The following is a 16,979-nucleotide window of genomic DNA, read 5'->3' on the forward strand; positions in this document are numbered from 1 at the left end:
ATTCTTATTCTATGTGGTGGAAACTGAAAATTACGGAACTAACCTTTCTAGTGATTCTTTTAATGCAATTCTGTCCTACTTTCTTAAACTTCATTCCTGAGCAGAAATTAGTTATTCTGGAACTAGGGGTGGACATGTTTCCGGTTCGAACCGAGGAACCGAACCGAACCGGCATATATGGTTCGGTTCGGTTCCATTTCTATATCGTTCGGTTCCGGTTCCGAAATCCGGGAACCGGTGCAAATTCGGTTCGGTTCTGGGTTTGAGATTCCGGAACCGAAAACCGAACCGATAACCGACCCTCACCTTAAGTCCTTAAGTTCCATACCTCCTCATTTGATAAAATCACCCCACGCCCATTTTAATTCACCCCCTTATAAGTTTTAATTCATGCAGGGGATGGAAATATCATTTCCACGAGATTTTATAGGGTGTGGGGTGTGGCCCTAAAATCTAGTATTTTCAAAAAAGTAATGTACAGCACACTTCATAGGAATATCCAAACCGTTCATTTGTTGGGACACAACATAAATTGATTGTGCCCCGGAAATCATTTCCATAGAATGAACCTAACTCTTGTATCACCTCTATAGATCGGAGGTTTAGGATCATTCTATGGAAATGATTTTCCTAGGACTGCTAACCAAATGATCCTTGCTATCCGATCTAAAGCTTCAAGTGAGATTCTATTGATTGACAGTTAGGATCTTCCAATTACCAAGTGTAATTGGAACCGAACCGAGTGTAATTCATGTTGAATAGAATAACCAAGTGTTGGGTTCGGTTCCATGTTGAACAGAATAACCAAGTGTAATTCATTATTCATATATAAACACTAAACAGGGGTTACAGGGCCATTGGTGAAGGTTGGGTAAACCCAGAACCGAACCGAACTAAACTGAACCGATTATATATGGTTCTGGTTCGGTTCGGTTCCATACATATATGGTTCGGTTCTGGTTCCAATTTCAGGGAACCGATTATATATGGTTCGGTTCTGGGTTTAGCCCATAATCGAACCGAACCGAACCATGTCCACCCTTATATGGAACCGTGTTAATTGTTGAGACGACTCCATTTTGCTGTTTTTGTGCCTTAATCCTCTCGGATCTCCTTAATTGCTTCAGGTGAGTCTGTTCTCTTAGCTCCGTTTGGTTGCCGGTTAAATTTTTGTCCCAGGAAGAGTTAGTTAAATTTTGGTCCCATCCCATGTTTGGTTGCCTTTTAGCACTAGGTTTTTTTAATCCCACTCTTGTACTGATTGCTTGTGTGGTGAATTTTTTAATCCCACTTTTGTAATGATTGCCTTTTCATCCCATCCCAAAATAACCCGAGGAACAAAAATAAACTCAGGAGCCAAAAATAAGCTTGAGAAGAAATTTTTTCTACCCAACAGTTCAAGCAACCAAACAACGGTTTTTTTTTTCCCACCATAATCCAGTCAACCAAACATGAGATTTTTATTTTACCAAGATACTTCTAGGACTTTTTTTCCCACCTATCTCCCAGGGTATTTTTTTTCTCCCACATAACTCCCAGGAACAAAAAAAACCCGGCAACCAAACAGAGCAGGTATTCGGCCTCTAAATGGTTGTCCAAGACACTTTCTTCATCTAGCTCCGCATCAAACAGCCAGCAGTAAAATGCCTTTTATGCAAAAGTGTCGAGAATCGGATTACTCTATTTTGAATAGAGTTTTTCTTTTCCCTATTTTCAAACGCTTCTCACCCGCTCCTCTCTCTCTCTCTCTCTCTCTCTCTCTCTCTCTCTCTCTCCAGTCCCCACCTGTTAAACCATTATTCCATGGAAAAAACTTTCATATCTGCCAAACATGGCCTTAGTCTTTCTCATTTGGAATCCCATTTTCCTCTTCATTTGGGTAGAAAATGCAGGGGTGTCAACAGATCCACTTCGGGTCGGATCCACCTATGTCACAGTCACGATCCATTCAAATTCTTTATCGGTCGGGTTGGAGTTGGATTGTTCTTCGGATCCTACTTTCCACGTCATGATCACAATCCATTTTAATTCGGACCGTCAATCGGAGTGTCCTATTATGTCCCACTAAGCTAAGTAAATGATTAATTTTTTTAAAAAGAGATAGAATGGCAGTCCACTATTAGTGTGTCTCTATGCATATTCTTCAACTAAATTAAAATTTTATGTATGTTTAATCTATGTATATAATAATGCTTATAAACAATAAAACTAATCAAAATTACATACACAAGTATAATGTATAACTATTATCAAAGAATATGATGCATAAAGAACAAAACCCCTCTCTCTTTTCCTTCGTGAAAGTATAAAATGAAACGACTGAAATGAGTGAAATCGCATTTCCATCCGATTCATTAAGTGATAAGAGAGGTTTTGACCAAAATACCCTTCATAGAACGGTTAGCATTAACAAAAGTTGGAGGGTATTTTTGTAAACCATTTCGGATCGTGACTACCCAATGGGCATATGTGGCGTGCCCATACACAATCCAAAATTCTTCGGATCGCAGATTTGATGATCCGAAATATGCCCATGGATCCTATTCATATGTTTAGATCCCATTCATTAACGTTCGGATTCAGACGATCCATCGGACCGTCTGGATCCTTGACACCCTTAAGAAAATGGGAGCAGAATTTTGAATGTGCCAACTGCGCCTGACAGAGAATCCACCTCAGCTAACAAGGAGAATGAGGTAGCTCAGAAAATGTGAATTTGTGCTTAGTGGCATAAATAGAGGGGAATACATAGAGGGTGCGTTTGGATTATAGGAATCAAGAATCGGATTCGACATCAAATTCCATTCCAATTCCAAATCCCTCGGTAAAGGGAATGTCATTCCTATTCTATTGTTTGGGTACACAATAGAATTAGGAATCAGTATTTCCATCTTTGACTTCCGAGAGTTTAGTACCAATTTGAGTTTTTTTGCACTTGGAAGGTGTGTGAGAGAGAGAGATGAATATAGATGATCATAGCCATTGATCTAGTTGACCAATATATTTATGGTGAATCATGGATTGCAAATTGAATGACAGTACTAAAAAAACCCTTTAATTGAATTTTTGATCAACAGTTATGATCATTCTGATAGTTAGTACCAAAAAAATCCTTTAATTGAATATTTGATCAACGGTTAGATCATTCTGATAAGACCGAAGAGCATATATAGTGACCCTCAAATTAATAAAAATATGATAGGCTTAGAAATAAAAAGGAAAAAGCAAAAAAGAAGAGGCTTCTTTGGTGAAAACGGCTCGTAGAGAGATATATTTTCTTCCTCAAATCAAGGGAGAGAAATTTTCTCTAGTTTATCTACATTCTAGAGAGATAATTTCTCCTTCAAAAGGGAGAGAAATTTTCTCCTTCATTATTTTGCGCTTAAATTGTGCTCCGGTATCACAATACCACCTACCTCGGGCGGTATCATAATCCGCCCGAGATTCCACCCAAAATTCCCTCGCACTATTCCGTTTACGCTGGGTAAGACAAGCCAAACACCGGTATCAACAGTGAAAGAATCAAATACCCATTCTTTTTCCCGATACCAATGATCCAAATGCGCCCAGAGGGGAATACCTAGGCGGACAATTATGCCTAGATCAACAGTGAGGATTGATTCTAGGATCCGGACATGTGTGTGAAAGCAAGACCGTTGATGGATAAAGGACATTTGAGTCATCCAACTAAGGCGTTCTAATGGCGTATGCCCCGACTTGTCTAGAGTTGTCTTTGCCGCTCAAACCAATGGATCTGATCACGTATACACGGCACAGGAGGGCCCTGAAGGGTGTGTTTGGATTGTCGGAATCAAGCATTGGAATCAGGGTCTAATTCTAATTGACACGAGGTGGTTTTAGAGGAAAATTCTGAAATCTGTTCCATGCCTGAACAGGGGATATTCTGATTCTGCCGCTCTCGAAAAGAAATTTTTATTATAATTTTTTTGAATTAAAATTTTTATTTTAAGTGTTTTCTCATTTTCATTTAAGGGAGAATCGGAATATATCAATTCGGATTCCTGATTAGGGCAATCCAAAATTCAACCGAGCCAGATATAGATATCATCTAATCAACTTTGATCAAAGGGTTTGGGATCCATCCTCTCATGGTGGGACCTAGTAACCAGATTTGGTCCCTTTCCATACTCGTGGGACCCCGAGGAAATGCTCCATTATCAACTAAATCTACAAAATCGTGATGTGCCCATTTTGCCACGTGTTTCAAGAAGAGTCACATATATCAAAGGAGAGTTGGTAGCAATTCAGAATCCTGTTTTGCTAAAACAAAAAGACAACATTAATTGGTTCAAGTGCGCAAGAAGACAAAAAGATAAGAGTAAGATAATATCGTGTCCACTGAAATGACTAAAATACCCTTATGTTTTTGTGTAATTTTTATAGTGGTGTTGGCCGTATAGTCCAATCTTTTTCACAAGGTATTATACGGCCACTCCATAGGATGTTCCAAAGTGTTCACTTGTTGGGCCACAACATAAATAGGTTGTGCGCCGCCATAGGATGATTCTAACCGTTTTGATCGGACGGTCAGGATCATCCTATGGAAATAGTTTATGGAGCACAATTGTGGCCTAACAAATGGACAATTTGGGTCATCCAATGAAGTGAGCTGTACATTACTTTTTGAAAAAAACTAGTCTATACAGCCACAGGCCTTATAAACCTCCACTCAGCTAATACCACGTCCGAGGATGGTAAAATATGGTTGCCTGGCCACAGAAAATCATATCTTAAAATATATGATGCAAGGGCCCTCTTTATGTAAGGGCCAGAGAAGGGCCCTTCACCATCTATGTCATTTCGGCCGAGAAACTGAATTCTGTTGCACTTGATGATGCGGATCTATTTAACGCCCTCCTTTAGCTCTTGTATAATTTCTCCCACGGCTGACGCAGCACCTTTCACCGACTTTCCTCCTTTGAGAGATCCCGGTCCCCATTTATTGGTTTAACTAACATAGGTTTTAGTTGAAATTTTAACCATTCATAGGTTTAACTAAGGTCCCCATTCATTGGTTTATCTAAGAAGAGTATTTGTGTCATTACACATCGTAGTCTGTATATCTCGGAACGGAGATCCGTTTTTAGCAGCGTTTTCCATATTTAGAGACGAGAGAGAGAGAGAGAGAGAGAGAGAGAGGGAGATGGGGGCTCTGACTCAGGTCCCTTATGAGGCGACTGTGCGTGTGATGCTAGCGTCATTGGAGAGAAATCTCCTCCCTGACGTTGTGATAAGGAAACTGACGAGGCTTCTTTTGGCCTTCCGCCTTCGTTCCGGCTACAGCCCTTCCTCTCATCTCCAGCTCTCCAACCTCCTCCACTTCGCACATTGTCAGTAACTTCTCACCCCCTTCTTTTGATAATGGACACCCCTTTTTTGTAACATTTTCCTGACTGGGTCTTGAACTCTTGAGTCTTGATTGCCTTTTAAGTATTTTTCTTTTTAATAACCTAATTAGAAACTGGTAAATGTAGAGAGGAATAATAATGCCTTTTTTTCTGTTTAAGGGAATTCTGGTATCATCACCCTTTATGCTTATTTTTTTTCTTTTGTTTTGAAAAGACACCGCTTATTTGTAACATTTTCCTAATTGGGTCTTGATAACCTTTTAAGTATTTAACACTTTAATTAGAAAATGGTAATGTCTTTTCTGTTTAAGGGAATGCTGGTATCAATCTCCCTTTATGCCTTTCTTCTTCTTCTTTGTTCTGAAAATATAGAAGAACTTGTTGGCTTGTTTTGGGTATTTTTACTTTTAACACCGATGACGCCCAAAATCTGACTGCACGAACTAGCTTCGCAGAAATTATAATCCTGCGATCACAGAAAAAGCGTCAGCGGGCCCGGAGTTGTGGCTCCGGACGGCCACTTCGACACTCAAGTCAGAAACGGGCAATCAAAGAAAATGGAGGGGGAATGGGAGAGAGCTTAATCAGGTTACCAGACCCGAGAAGAAGAGAGGTTGAGTCTTTTTTCGATCCTTTTGCTTGAGTGCGAAGTCCCCTTTTTATAGGGGTGGAGATCCACGATCTTGGAGATATCAATCGTGCCTTTGATTTCGCCTACGTGGGGCGTGATGGTGGGAGAATCAGTTCGTGGAGACATATGGAAACATCAATCATATCCTTGATTCAATCCACGTGGGGCTTGATAGCTGGCGAATAAACACGTGGAGATACGGTTTCCGATGGTTACGGGCGAATATCAAGGATGGAGATTTAGGCGGGATGTTTCAAATTCGAAAGTCGCGCCTTACGTGTATCGGCAGTCCGGATTTCCCGTTTAGGGGGCGAGATCTCCGCGATTGCGTTTAGCTCCCTGTGTAGCTCGGTACCGTCCAAAGGAGAAGTATCAATGAGGTCTAATCAAAGTTCATTACCGAGCGTTGTTGTAGGGATTGTGTCGACCAAGTTGAGTAATGGAGAAGGGGTTTGAGGTTCGGTGCCGGATGTACCGATTTTACCCCTAACATACTGCCCCCCTACTTTCTTGTCCCTTTGTAAGGATCAAGGAAGTAGTTAAATTTTTCAAAGGGTGGCCCGGTGCCGACCCTCTGGAGGTGATGGAGTCGAAGCGTCTTTCTAGGGAATCGGCGGGCGGATTTAATGTCGCGTCATTTAATGGGCGCATTGTCTATCCTTAAGGTTTCTTGGGAAACGGTGAGAACATTCAATTCCCGCCTATTTTCCACATGCTTTTTTCGGAAAACGGGTTGGCCCATTATTTTCCGCTTTATGGGGGTTTTCGAAATTTGGCGGGGCATTGCATCCCGCTCGAATTTTTCGCCCGATGGCACTTATAAAAGGGGAGTGAGGGAGAGAGATATCTGTCATATTTTTCCTTTTCTTTATCCCCTTTTGCCATTTTTCTGTTAAAAAATGTTTCAAGAGGCCGCCGGCGATGATCAACCAGGGGCGATAGTCCCGGTAGTGGAAGTGGAGTCGCTTTCGGATGGAGATGGAGAAAATCCTCCCATCGTTGGGGAACCGGTGGCCCGCAGAACTAGGAGGTCACAGAGGTTGAAGGGGTTGCCAGAGGAGGAGCCTAATCCGCCGGAAACGGTAGCTTCGGTGGCGGTGGCTTCCTCATCGGCCGGAGCTGAGGGGGTGAGTCGCGTCCCCCAAAGCCAGAAGAAGCGAAAGACGGAGATCCCAGAACACTCGGGTTGCTCCTAGGGATTTCCTTGCTCCTGGCGACGTACCCCACTTCGTCGCCAATTATAGGCGGTCCCTGAAGCATACTATGGAGAGGGGACAGGGGGTGGCGGATCAACTTCTCCAGCAAAGCTTGGAGGTTCTTTGGCTGAGGGTCGAAGTCGAAAAGTTGGAGATGGAGAACGAGGCCCTAAGGGTGATGTTGCAAGGAGCGACCGAAGGTAGCACGAGGGCCGGCTCCGCGTCGCCCGGTCTCGAGCCTCATCTAGAGGCGAATTCACCGGGGAAGGATTCCGAAGAAGATCCGGAGGAAGATCCGGAAGAAGACCCGAGCGAGTGATGAGAGCTTCGGTTACGACTGTGGTACGGTCGATTTTGTGCCAAGTGGGTGCCGTGGCGATGCTGAGGTCCAATGTCCGGTAGCGTTTGGCGGTTCATCAGACATATGATACTGAAGCTCCGGGCGTCGATTCTTCTCACTTCCTTCTTGTCTTGTTCCGCTAGTCGTAGTTTAGCACGGTTCCGAATGTATTTTCTTTTCCTTGCATTTGGCCTAGAAGCCCACCTTTTGTAAAGGTTTCTTCATTTGTGAATGACATGATTTTTGTCATTTTCCATGTCTTTTTGCATTGTTTACATTCAATGTTGCGAGTAGCGTGTAGATAAATTGCGATCTTAGCAGCAATGACAGTCGGAATTGAGCATCACGACTTACGCATCATTATGTGAAGGAACGTCGTTTTGGCAGGACTCACGTTCATAATCTCGTTGCAGACATAACGTGGTTTGAGTGTATCATATGACTTTATTTAGAGATACTCGGTACCAGAGTATTCCTTCTGAGGGGCACTCCGAGGAGACACGTGTAATAGCCGTGGCTTTTCGGGAAACGGTGGTTCGGCGCTTTGAATAATGATGAGGAAACGGCGCATTAATGACTTTGGTAACTGTGCGAGTGTTATGGGGCGCCATGTGTCGCATAACGTCAGAGTGACGTGACTTTTGAGTTTTCCCGAGCGTGGACCTATAAAAGCCCGCCCATTTTTCTTTTTTCTACCCTTTTCTTTTTTTCTCTCTTTTCATTCTCTGCTCCGGCGAGTTCCTTTCTCCGGCGGTTCACTTCCCTTTTTCCATTAGAATCTCTCATATAGCTTCGTTCTTTCGTGTTAACCGGAGATTTGGAAGGCGTTGAGTTCCTTCTTGGCTTGATTTTTTCTTTCTTTCGAGGCGCTGACTAGTCTTCTCCGGCGAGTTTCACGGTTTTCTTCCTCCAATCTCACCGGTGCGTTTCTCAACCCAGACTTTTCCTTTCGTTTCTTTAAAGTAGTAATGTCGGAGAACACGGATTCACAAAATCAGTCGATTGAGCTTGTGGGAATGGAGGAAGCATCCCCTTCTCCTCAAGTCTCGTCGGAGATGGAAGTGGAGAGCATGTCGGGGCGACCATCGGAGATAGAAGCGAGGAGTGATTTGGGGCGGCCGTCGGAGGTGAGGCTGATAACTAAGATCGGAAAGGTTGGTGGTGGCACGACGGTTGTGCGGAGCAGAGGATCAATGAAGAGGATAGCGCCACGACCAAGAAAAGAGGTGGATCCGATTCTTCCAGTTAAACCTCTAGGTGCGGCGGAGCTGACACCGAGTGACGCACCGGTAATTGCCGCTCTAAGAGAGGATAGGAGCAATTCGCGGTGGGCACCGATGGACGTCCAGACTAGAGTTGTGGCTCAGGAATCTGTGGAATTTCGTAAGCCTCGGTTGTCTCATGGTGCAGCATATTGTCCTGAAGTTGCCATGAGTTCGATAGGTAGCCTTCAACCTTCGGACCTTGATCATCTGCGGGAGAAGTATCACATTCCGGGCGATTATGAGATCCGGCTTCCCAGCCTTGATGAACGGGCGTGTAGTAGTAGTGTGAAGGGAGAGACGACCTTCTATAAGGAGGTTTTCGAAGTGGGTGTCCGCTTCCCTCTCCACCCGATTCTGATAGAATTTTTTGATTTTTTTGGTTTGGCACCGTCCCGGATTTTTCCAAATGGGTGGAGGGGTCTCCTGGCGTACATAGTGAAAAGTAAAATGGTGAGGGCCCCTCTATCATTGGATATTATCAGGAATTGTTTCCTCATAAAGATGAAAGGGGATTGGGGAGACGTGACTCAGCGGCGGACGCTGATGATTATGGGCGGAGCTCCCTCTTCCATTAAACGGTGGAAGAACGAGTTCTTTTTTGTAAAACCGCCCAAACAGCCGGGTGGCGATTTCCCTTTGATTGGAGAGAGCCTAACGGGGATAGAATGGGGTTGAAGTTTTCTCTAGGGACTTTGAGCCGGTTAATTTTCAACGATGTCGTGGGTAGGGGTGTAGAAGTAGGGAAGGAGAGGTTCAATGTTCGGAATTTCAAATCCGAACATGTACTGGTGAAGTTTGGTTTGAGCAACGCCGTGATAGACTCGGAGGACGAGGCTTGAAGCGAACGGGAGGAATATGAAACAAGTGCTGACGAGAGTCAGTCTGGTGATTCCCTTCTCCGATCTTCCTTTTCGTATTTCTGCTCGTTTTCCTTCCATTGTGTTGTGACTGATTTTCTGATTTTATCGTAGAAATGGCGGCACAAGGTTCGGGTGCTAATATTTCCGCCTCGGCAATGGAGGAGGCGAGGAGATTGAAGGTCGAGGAAGTGGCTCGGCAAAAACAAGACAGAGCCGTGAAGTGCCAGGCAGCCAAGGCCGGCAAAGGGTCGGTCCTGGCTGTGGGGACCACTGGTGCCGCATCTTTGGAGAAATCTGTGCTTAGCAAGCGGCAGACAAAAATACTGGAGAAGGGCCCCAGAAAAAAGGGTAAGTCGATCGAAGGGGAGGGTAAGGGTAAAGACCAAGTCGTGGGCAAGGAGTTTTTGCCCGTCGAAGGTTGCGAGGGAACTCAGGCTTATTTCAAGCCGGGGACTCTTCCGAAAGATCAGGCGACCCAACAGGGATCTTATTTTGACCCTGGCTGGAAAGTGGGTATTGAAGATTCCACCTTTCACAACCCGAGGGTGGCCGTGGAAATGGCGATGACGAGTGTTCTATCGAAAGACTTGGCGGAATTGGAGAGAAGTTCGCACTCCGCCGTAGGCCGGGACATGGTCGCTGTGGCAAAGAAGATGCGTATTTTAGCTTTACTTTTCCGAATATCCTTCGGTTTCTGCAAACATTCACTTTTTCTCTTTCCGCCTGTAGCTGTCAGATATTTGCTCTCATGCCTCACGGCGCATGGAAAGGTATCACTCTCTTTATGCTCACGCATCCAAGGAGATGAAGAATCAAGTGGAGGCTCGTGCAAATGACAAGAAGGTGTTTGGGGATTCCTTGGCGAACGTTCGGGCAAATGCTGAGGTTGAGCTCCAAAAGATCAAAGACGAACTTGTTCGTGAAAAGGAGGTTCGTGCTGAACTGGAGAAGGTGAGGGACAAGGTTGTTGAGCGAGAGGAAGAAGTTCGGTCCCAGGCGATCTCCGATTTCCGCCAATCTTAGGAGTATCAAACAGATATGGTGCTTCACGTTCTGGAGTTTGAGGCGAAAGGTTTCGTGGACTGTCGAAACCAAATCAACGCCATAGATTCTACTTTTCCCATCGAAAGACTGGAGGGACCACCGGGGACTGAGCTTTCCGAGGGAGAGGATTCCGAGGCGACCGAAGTCAATGAGGCAAACCTGGCGGTTACGTCTCCTGGAATAGAATCATCGGTTGCTGGTATTGTGGTGCCTTCTACCGAGGAAGTTTTGGAGAAGGAAACTCAGGGACAGGTCCCTTGAAATTTTATCTTTGCCTCTTATGATCTGGTTCTGTAGAAAACTTAACTTTATTTTGTTGTGGATAGAAGGGGTTTGTCCTTCGAAGTGACTTTGGCGATGTATTTTAAGATACTCACACTTTTCTTGGAGATGCACTTAGAACACTTTTACCTTTCATTGGCGGTGATGATTTTTTGTCGATCCTCGTAGAACGCTTAACTTTCTCTTGAAGTGGATAGGCACTTTACCGAGCCTCCTAGAGCGTCGTTTTGTGGGTCGTACCTTTTGAGTAGATGGACACTCTACCGAGCCTCTTGGGGCGTCGGTTTAGGGGTCACACCTTTTAAGTAGATGGACGCTCTACCGAGCCTCTAGGGGCGTCGGTTTAGGGGTCACACCTTTTAAGTAGAGGGACGCTCTACCGAGCCTCTTGGGGCATCGGTTATGGGTCACACCTTTCAAGTAGATGGACGCTCTACCGAGCCTCTTGGGGCATCGGTTTATGGGTCACACCTTTCAAGTAGATGGACGCTCTACCGAATCTCTTGGGGCATCGGTTTATGGGTCACACCTTTTATCCTTTGTTCGTAGCTCGCTCGACGTGGAGATTTGTTAAATGCTTAGGGAGCAACCGTTTTCGGAGATGAATAACCGCAAAGGAGACTTCATTACTTTGTGGGATTTGTTTATATGTCTGTAATATCTCAAAGACAAAGAACAAACACGCAGATTTATTGAAAGTAAATGAAAAGATAGAATTGAGTTACATTTTTGCCTATGGGTAGAATTTCTTCAAATTCGAAAGGTGCCAAGTGCGGGGGATGGGGTTGCCCCCCAAGTCTTCCAATTGGTATGACCCTGGCTGGAGGGTTCGTGAAACACGGTAGGGTTTTTCCCAAGTGGGAGCCAACTTCCCGGAACTGCGAGGGTCGGAGATTTCGGACCGTCGTAGTACCAAGTCGCCCATCCTCACCGCTCTTTCCTTTATTTTGGAATTGTAGTATCGGGCGACCCTGTGCTGGTACGCTGCTATCCTGATTCGAGCCTTTTCTCTAGTTTCTTCAATGAGGTCGAGGCTGCTCCTTAACTGGTTAGGATTGGTCCTTTCATTGTATGCTTCGAGCCTCGGGGAATGGGCTCCAATCTCAACAGGTATCACCGCATCTACTCCAAAGGCGAGGCTGAATGGCGACTCTCCCGTCGCGGTTCTGGGAGTGGTTCGATAGGCCCAAAGGAGATTTGGTAGCTCTTCTGCCCACGAGTCTCGAGCGCTCTCAACATGTTTCTTTAATTCTTGCAGAAGAGTTCGATTAGTGACTTCTACTTGTCCATTAGCTTGCGGATGACCTACTGAGGTGAATCATTGATCGATAGTGAGTTTTCCGCAAAAGTCTTTGAACCTTCGGCTTGCAAATTGGGTTCCATTGTCAGTCACGAGGATCCGTGGAATGCCGAACCTGCATATGATGTTGTGATAAAAGAAGTTTTCCGTTTCTTTGGAAGTAGTCTTCTTTACTGCCTTGGCCTCGACCCATTTGGTGAAATAGTCGATGGTGACATACATCATTCGGTGTCCCCTGGTTGAGTTAGGAAAATGTCCTAACAAACCCATTCCCCACATTGCAAACGGGACTGGATTGGAAATGGGCTTGTACGGAACTGCGAGGAGACGGGCCACGGTAGCAAACTTCTGGCATTGTTCACACTTTCTGACAAAATCAGAAGCGTCTTGCTGGAGGGTCGGCCAGAAAAAGCCTCGGCGGAGGATCTTGTGAGCCAATATCGTCCCGCCCGAGTGGTCGCCACAGATTCCTTCATGGACTTCTCTCATGGCGAGCTCCGCGGCAGAAGGTTGGAGGCATTTCAACAAGGGCCAAGAAAAGGAGCGTTTATATAGTTTTTGTCCGTCGAGAATATAATGGGCGGCCTTTGCTGCTAGGCGTCGCGCTTCTTTTCTATCTGGGGGCAAGATATCGTCTTTTAAATATTGTATTATGGGGTCCATCCAGCTAGGTTCCTCGATGAGTTGTAAGACTTCTTCTCTTTCAATGCTAGGCTGAGGGAGGATCTCGGCGTAGATGTTTCCCTGTTCGAACATCCCGGAGGAGGCCATCTTGGAAAGAGCATCGGCGCGGGCATTCAAGGTTCGGGGGATTTGTACTATTTGAAATTCTTCGAAGATGGAGATTTCTCTTCTTACCTTTTCTAGGTATCTGATCATCCGCTGCTCTTTAGCCTCGCTAAAGCCGTTCACTTGGTTGACTACCAACTGAGAATCACTGTGGACTCTGATTCGGTTGACTTGTAATTCGACAGCGAGAGCTATTCCCGCGATTAGGGCTTCATACTCTGCCTCGTTGTTAGATGCTTTGAAATTCAGGCGCAGAGCGTACTCAGCAATAAAATTGTCCGGCCCCGTGATGACTAGGCCGGCACCGTTGCCCCCAGCATTAGAGGAGCCGTCCACATATAACATCCAGAGTGGATTCTGATTTTGCTGGTTCGGGTCGACTCTTCGGCTGTGAGGTTCGATTCTTTTGACTCCTCTTTTGGCCCCGTGCACTCTACGATAAAATCTGCCAGCGACTGAGATTTGATTGTTGGACAGGGTTTTATTTGGATGTCGAATTCACCCAATTCGACCGCCCAATTAATCAGCCGTCCGGAGGTGTCGGGCTTTTGCAATATCTTCCGGAGAGGTTGGTCGGTGAGTATGGTGACAGGATGAGCCTGGAAATACGGACGAAGTTTTCTTGCTGATATAACGACAGCGAAGGCGAATTTTTCAATTTCTTGATATCGAAATTCTGCGTCATGGAGCACTCTACTAACATAGTAAATAGGTTGCTCCGTTTTTCCTTCCTGCCGAACAAGTACTGAACTTACTGCGGAAGGTCCAACTGCTAGGTACAAATACAAGCTTTCCCCCGGTACTGGCTTGGAGAGTAGAGGGAGCTCTTGGAGGTATGCTTTTAGCTGATCGAAGGCAGCTTGACGCTCTTCTGTCCATTGGAAATCTTTCACAGCTCGGAGGGTCTTGAAGAAGGGTAGACATCTCTCAGCAGATTTAGACATAAATCTACTGAGGGCTGCAATTCTGCCAGTGAGCCTCTGCACATCTCTGACTTCTTTGGGTGCCGTCATCTCTAAAAGCGCCTTGATTTTTTCGGGATTAGCCTCAATTCCTCACTGATTAACCATGAAGCTTAGGAACTTTCCGGAGGTAACCCCGAAAGCGCCTTTGGCGGCCTTTGGCGGGGTTCAGCTTCATTCGGTTTCGTCGGAGTACAGTGAATGCTTCTTCAAGATTGGAGATGTGGTCCGGCGCTTTGAGGCTTTTGACGAGCATGTCATCAACGTATACTTCCATGTTCCTCCCGATTTGCTCGGCAAATATTTTGTTGACCAGCCGCTGATATGTGGCGCCTGCGTTCTTGAGGCCGAATGGCATGACTTTGTAAAAAAACAATCCTTGGTCGGTCACGAATGAGGTTTTCGGAATATCGGGACCGTACATCTGAATCTGGTTGTATCCGGAAAAGGCATCCATGAAACTCAACATCTCATGTCCAGCGGTGGAGTCGATGAGGTGATCGATCCTCGGTAGCGGGTAACAATCTTTGGGGCATGCTTTGTTGAGGTCTGTGAAATCAATGCAAATTCGCCACTTGCCATTGGATTTTTTAACCATTACTACGTTGGCGAGCCATTCCAGGTAACGAATTTCTCTAACGAACTTGGCGTCTAGAAGCTTATCTATTTCTTCTCTGATGTGCTTTTGTCTTTCGGTGGCGAAGCTTCGTTTTTTCTGTTTGATTGGTTTGGAACTTGGGTCCGCATTTAGTTTATGGACAGCAACGTCCGAGGGGATCCCCTGCATGTCGGAGGCGGACCAGGCGAAGACATTCGAGTTAGCTTTTAAGAAATTGACAAGTTCGGTTCTAAGCTTACCTGACAGGAGAGAACCTATTTGGACGGTTTGATCTTCGGTACCGGTGAACAGAGGAACTTTCGTGAGTTCTTCGACCGATTCTCCTTGCTTTATTTCAACCCGTGGGTCAGTACCACCAATGGAGAAGGTTTCTTTGGTGGCCTTTTTCTTTTTCAACAGGGCGGTGTAGCATTCGCGGGCTTTCTCTTGATCTCTGATAACCTCTCCGACGCCGAGTCTGGGAGGAAACTTTATTTTCAAATGGGTAGTGGTCTATTTTCAAATGGGCAGTGGAGACCACTGCCCCCAATTCAATTAAAGCTGGCCTCCCAATGATCCCGTTGTAGGAGGAAGGGACATGAACTATCACGAAGGTTTGCATTATGGTTCGCTGGTTCGGATGGGTGCCGAATGTTACGGGGAGTTTGATTTTGCCGGGTACCTTGACTTCCCTTCCGGAGAATCCGAAGATGGACCAGTTAACAGGCTCTAGCCTATCGTTGCTGATGCCCATTTCAGCGAAGGCGTTCTGATGGAGGACATTGACTGAGCTCCCTGTGTCTACCAAGATTCGTCCCATGCTACAGTTGGCGATGTTAAGTCGAACTACCACGGCGTCATCATGATGTCGATCTATGGTTTCGTAATCTGCTTCGGTGAAGGTGATAGGTGCATCGGTATCCAATCTTTGGCTTTTTTGCGGGATTTTCTATGGAGTTGACTTGTCCTGCATAAAGGGCGCGTCCTTTGTCAGTTGGTCCTCCGGACGCTGGGCCTCCATAAATGGTGTCAATATTTCTGATGACTTTTGGTGCTTCCTCCTGATCTTGCTCTCTGTGTCGACTGCTCTCTGCTCGGTGGTTCGGTGAGCGATGACGTTCGTTAGGCCGATGAACTTCGGATCGGGGTCGCTGGTGGCTTCTTTGGGGGTTCTGGAGATGACGGTCGATCTTTCCCAATCCGGCGAGCCTTTCAATTTCGTTTTTCAGGTGGTAACAATTATCGGTGGTGTGCCCGTAGTCTTGGTGAAAACGACAGTACTTGTTGGAGGCTTTACCTTTTCCGGAGTTTCTCATTTTTTCGGGCCAGTTTATGGGTTCTTTGCCACGGATTTCGTACAGGATATTAGAGATGGTGTTGTTCAGGGGGGTGTAGTCGACCCTATTAAACTGGGGATTTGGCGCGCGACGGTTTTGACGGTCGCTGTGTCTTGCTTGCTTATGACTTGATGGTGTTCTAGAGTCGTCCTTTCTCTTTTCGGCGCCCTGAGTGGTTTCTAATTCCCTTTCCATGGCAAATGATTCTTCATTATTGATGTACCTGTCTGCCGTAGCCATGAGGTCTTGGATATCGCGGGGAGGATTCACGTTTAACGCGACTTTCATGTCTCTTATCTCGGATGGCATGGCGGAGCGCTGCGTGAACCATATCGAAGTTCGGCTCACTAATTTGGTGGAGTTCCATTCGGAACCGACCGATAAATCTTCGCAGAGTTTTGTCCTTTCCCTGAAGTAGAGTTAGGAGAGCATCGGCTGGTTTCTTTTGGGGCCGACTGTTGATGAAGTAAGCGACGAACTCCTTTCCAAGTTCGTGGAACAATCGATGGAGTTGGGCCGCAATCGACTGAACCAGTTGCTAGCGTCTTTCTTCAGGGAGGCGGAAAAAGCTTTGCACATCATCGCTTCGGAAGCATTTCTGATCACCATCGCGCGGAGATAGGTGCTGAGAAACTCAAGAGGGTCCGATGACCCATCGTAGAGATCCAACCGAGGCATGTCCGAGTTTGTGGTAACGACGGCGTTGGCGACTCTTGGAGCGAACGGAGAAGCAATCTCGCTATCCCATTCTGCTAGGAGGTCCGGATCACACGGTGCCTTCATTTGCTGTTGAAGTTCTTTTATCTGGCGCTGGAGTTCAGCCATAACGGCTGGGTTTTCTCCTGCTTGGACATTTTTCGCTGGGCTCCTTATTTGCTGAGGTACATGGCCCTCGTTTTGCTGGGTAAGGTTTGTTGGTTCCATTCTTGAGTTGTCACCCCTTCGATACCGAACATCATGGCGATGGTCGAGTGGTGGGCTGGTGATGGAAGCAGACCCTTGTTGA

The 16,979-nt window shown here is 45.9% G+C and overlaps 1 protein-coding gene across 1 annotated transcript in view; it reads left to right on the plus strand.

Moving 5' to 3' along the window:
* Positions 1–5,066: 5,066 nt before the first annotated feature.
* LOC143887612 ((S)-coclaurine N-methyltransferase-like) overlaps positions 5,067–16,979 on the plus strand; it is a 49,300-nt gene continuing 37,387 nt past the window's right edge. The window contains exon 1 of the mRNA XM_077391715.1: positions 5,067–5,351. Coding sequence (XP_077247830.1) covers positions 5,165–5,351 — 187 coding nt within the window. The 5' untranslated portion in view covers positions 5,067–5,164. The remainder of the gene's footprint in view (positions 5,352–16,979) is intronic.

This window comes from Tasmannia lanceolata, unplaced genomic scaffold, assembly GCF_043159265.1.
Source record: "Tasmannia lanceolata isolate RefF3 unplaced genomic scaffold, GAP_Taslan_0.1 ptg000012l, whole genome shotgun sequence".
NCBI classification, from domain to species: Eukaryota; Viridiplantae; Streptophyta; class Magnoliopsida; order Canellales; family Winteraceae; genus Tasmannia; species Tasmannia lanceolata.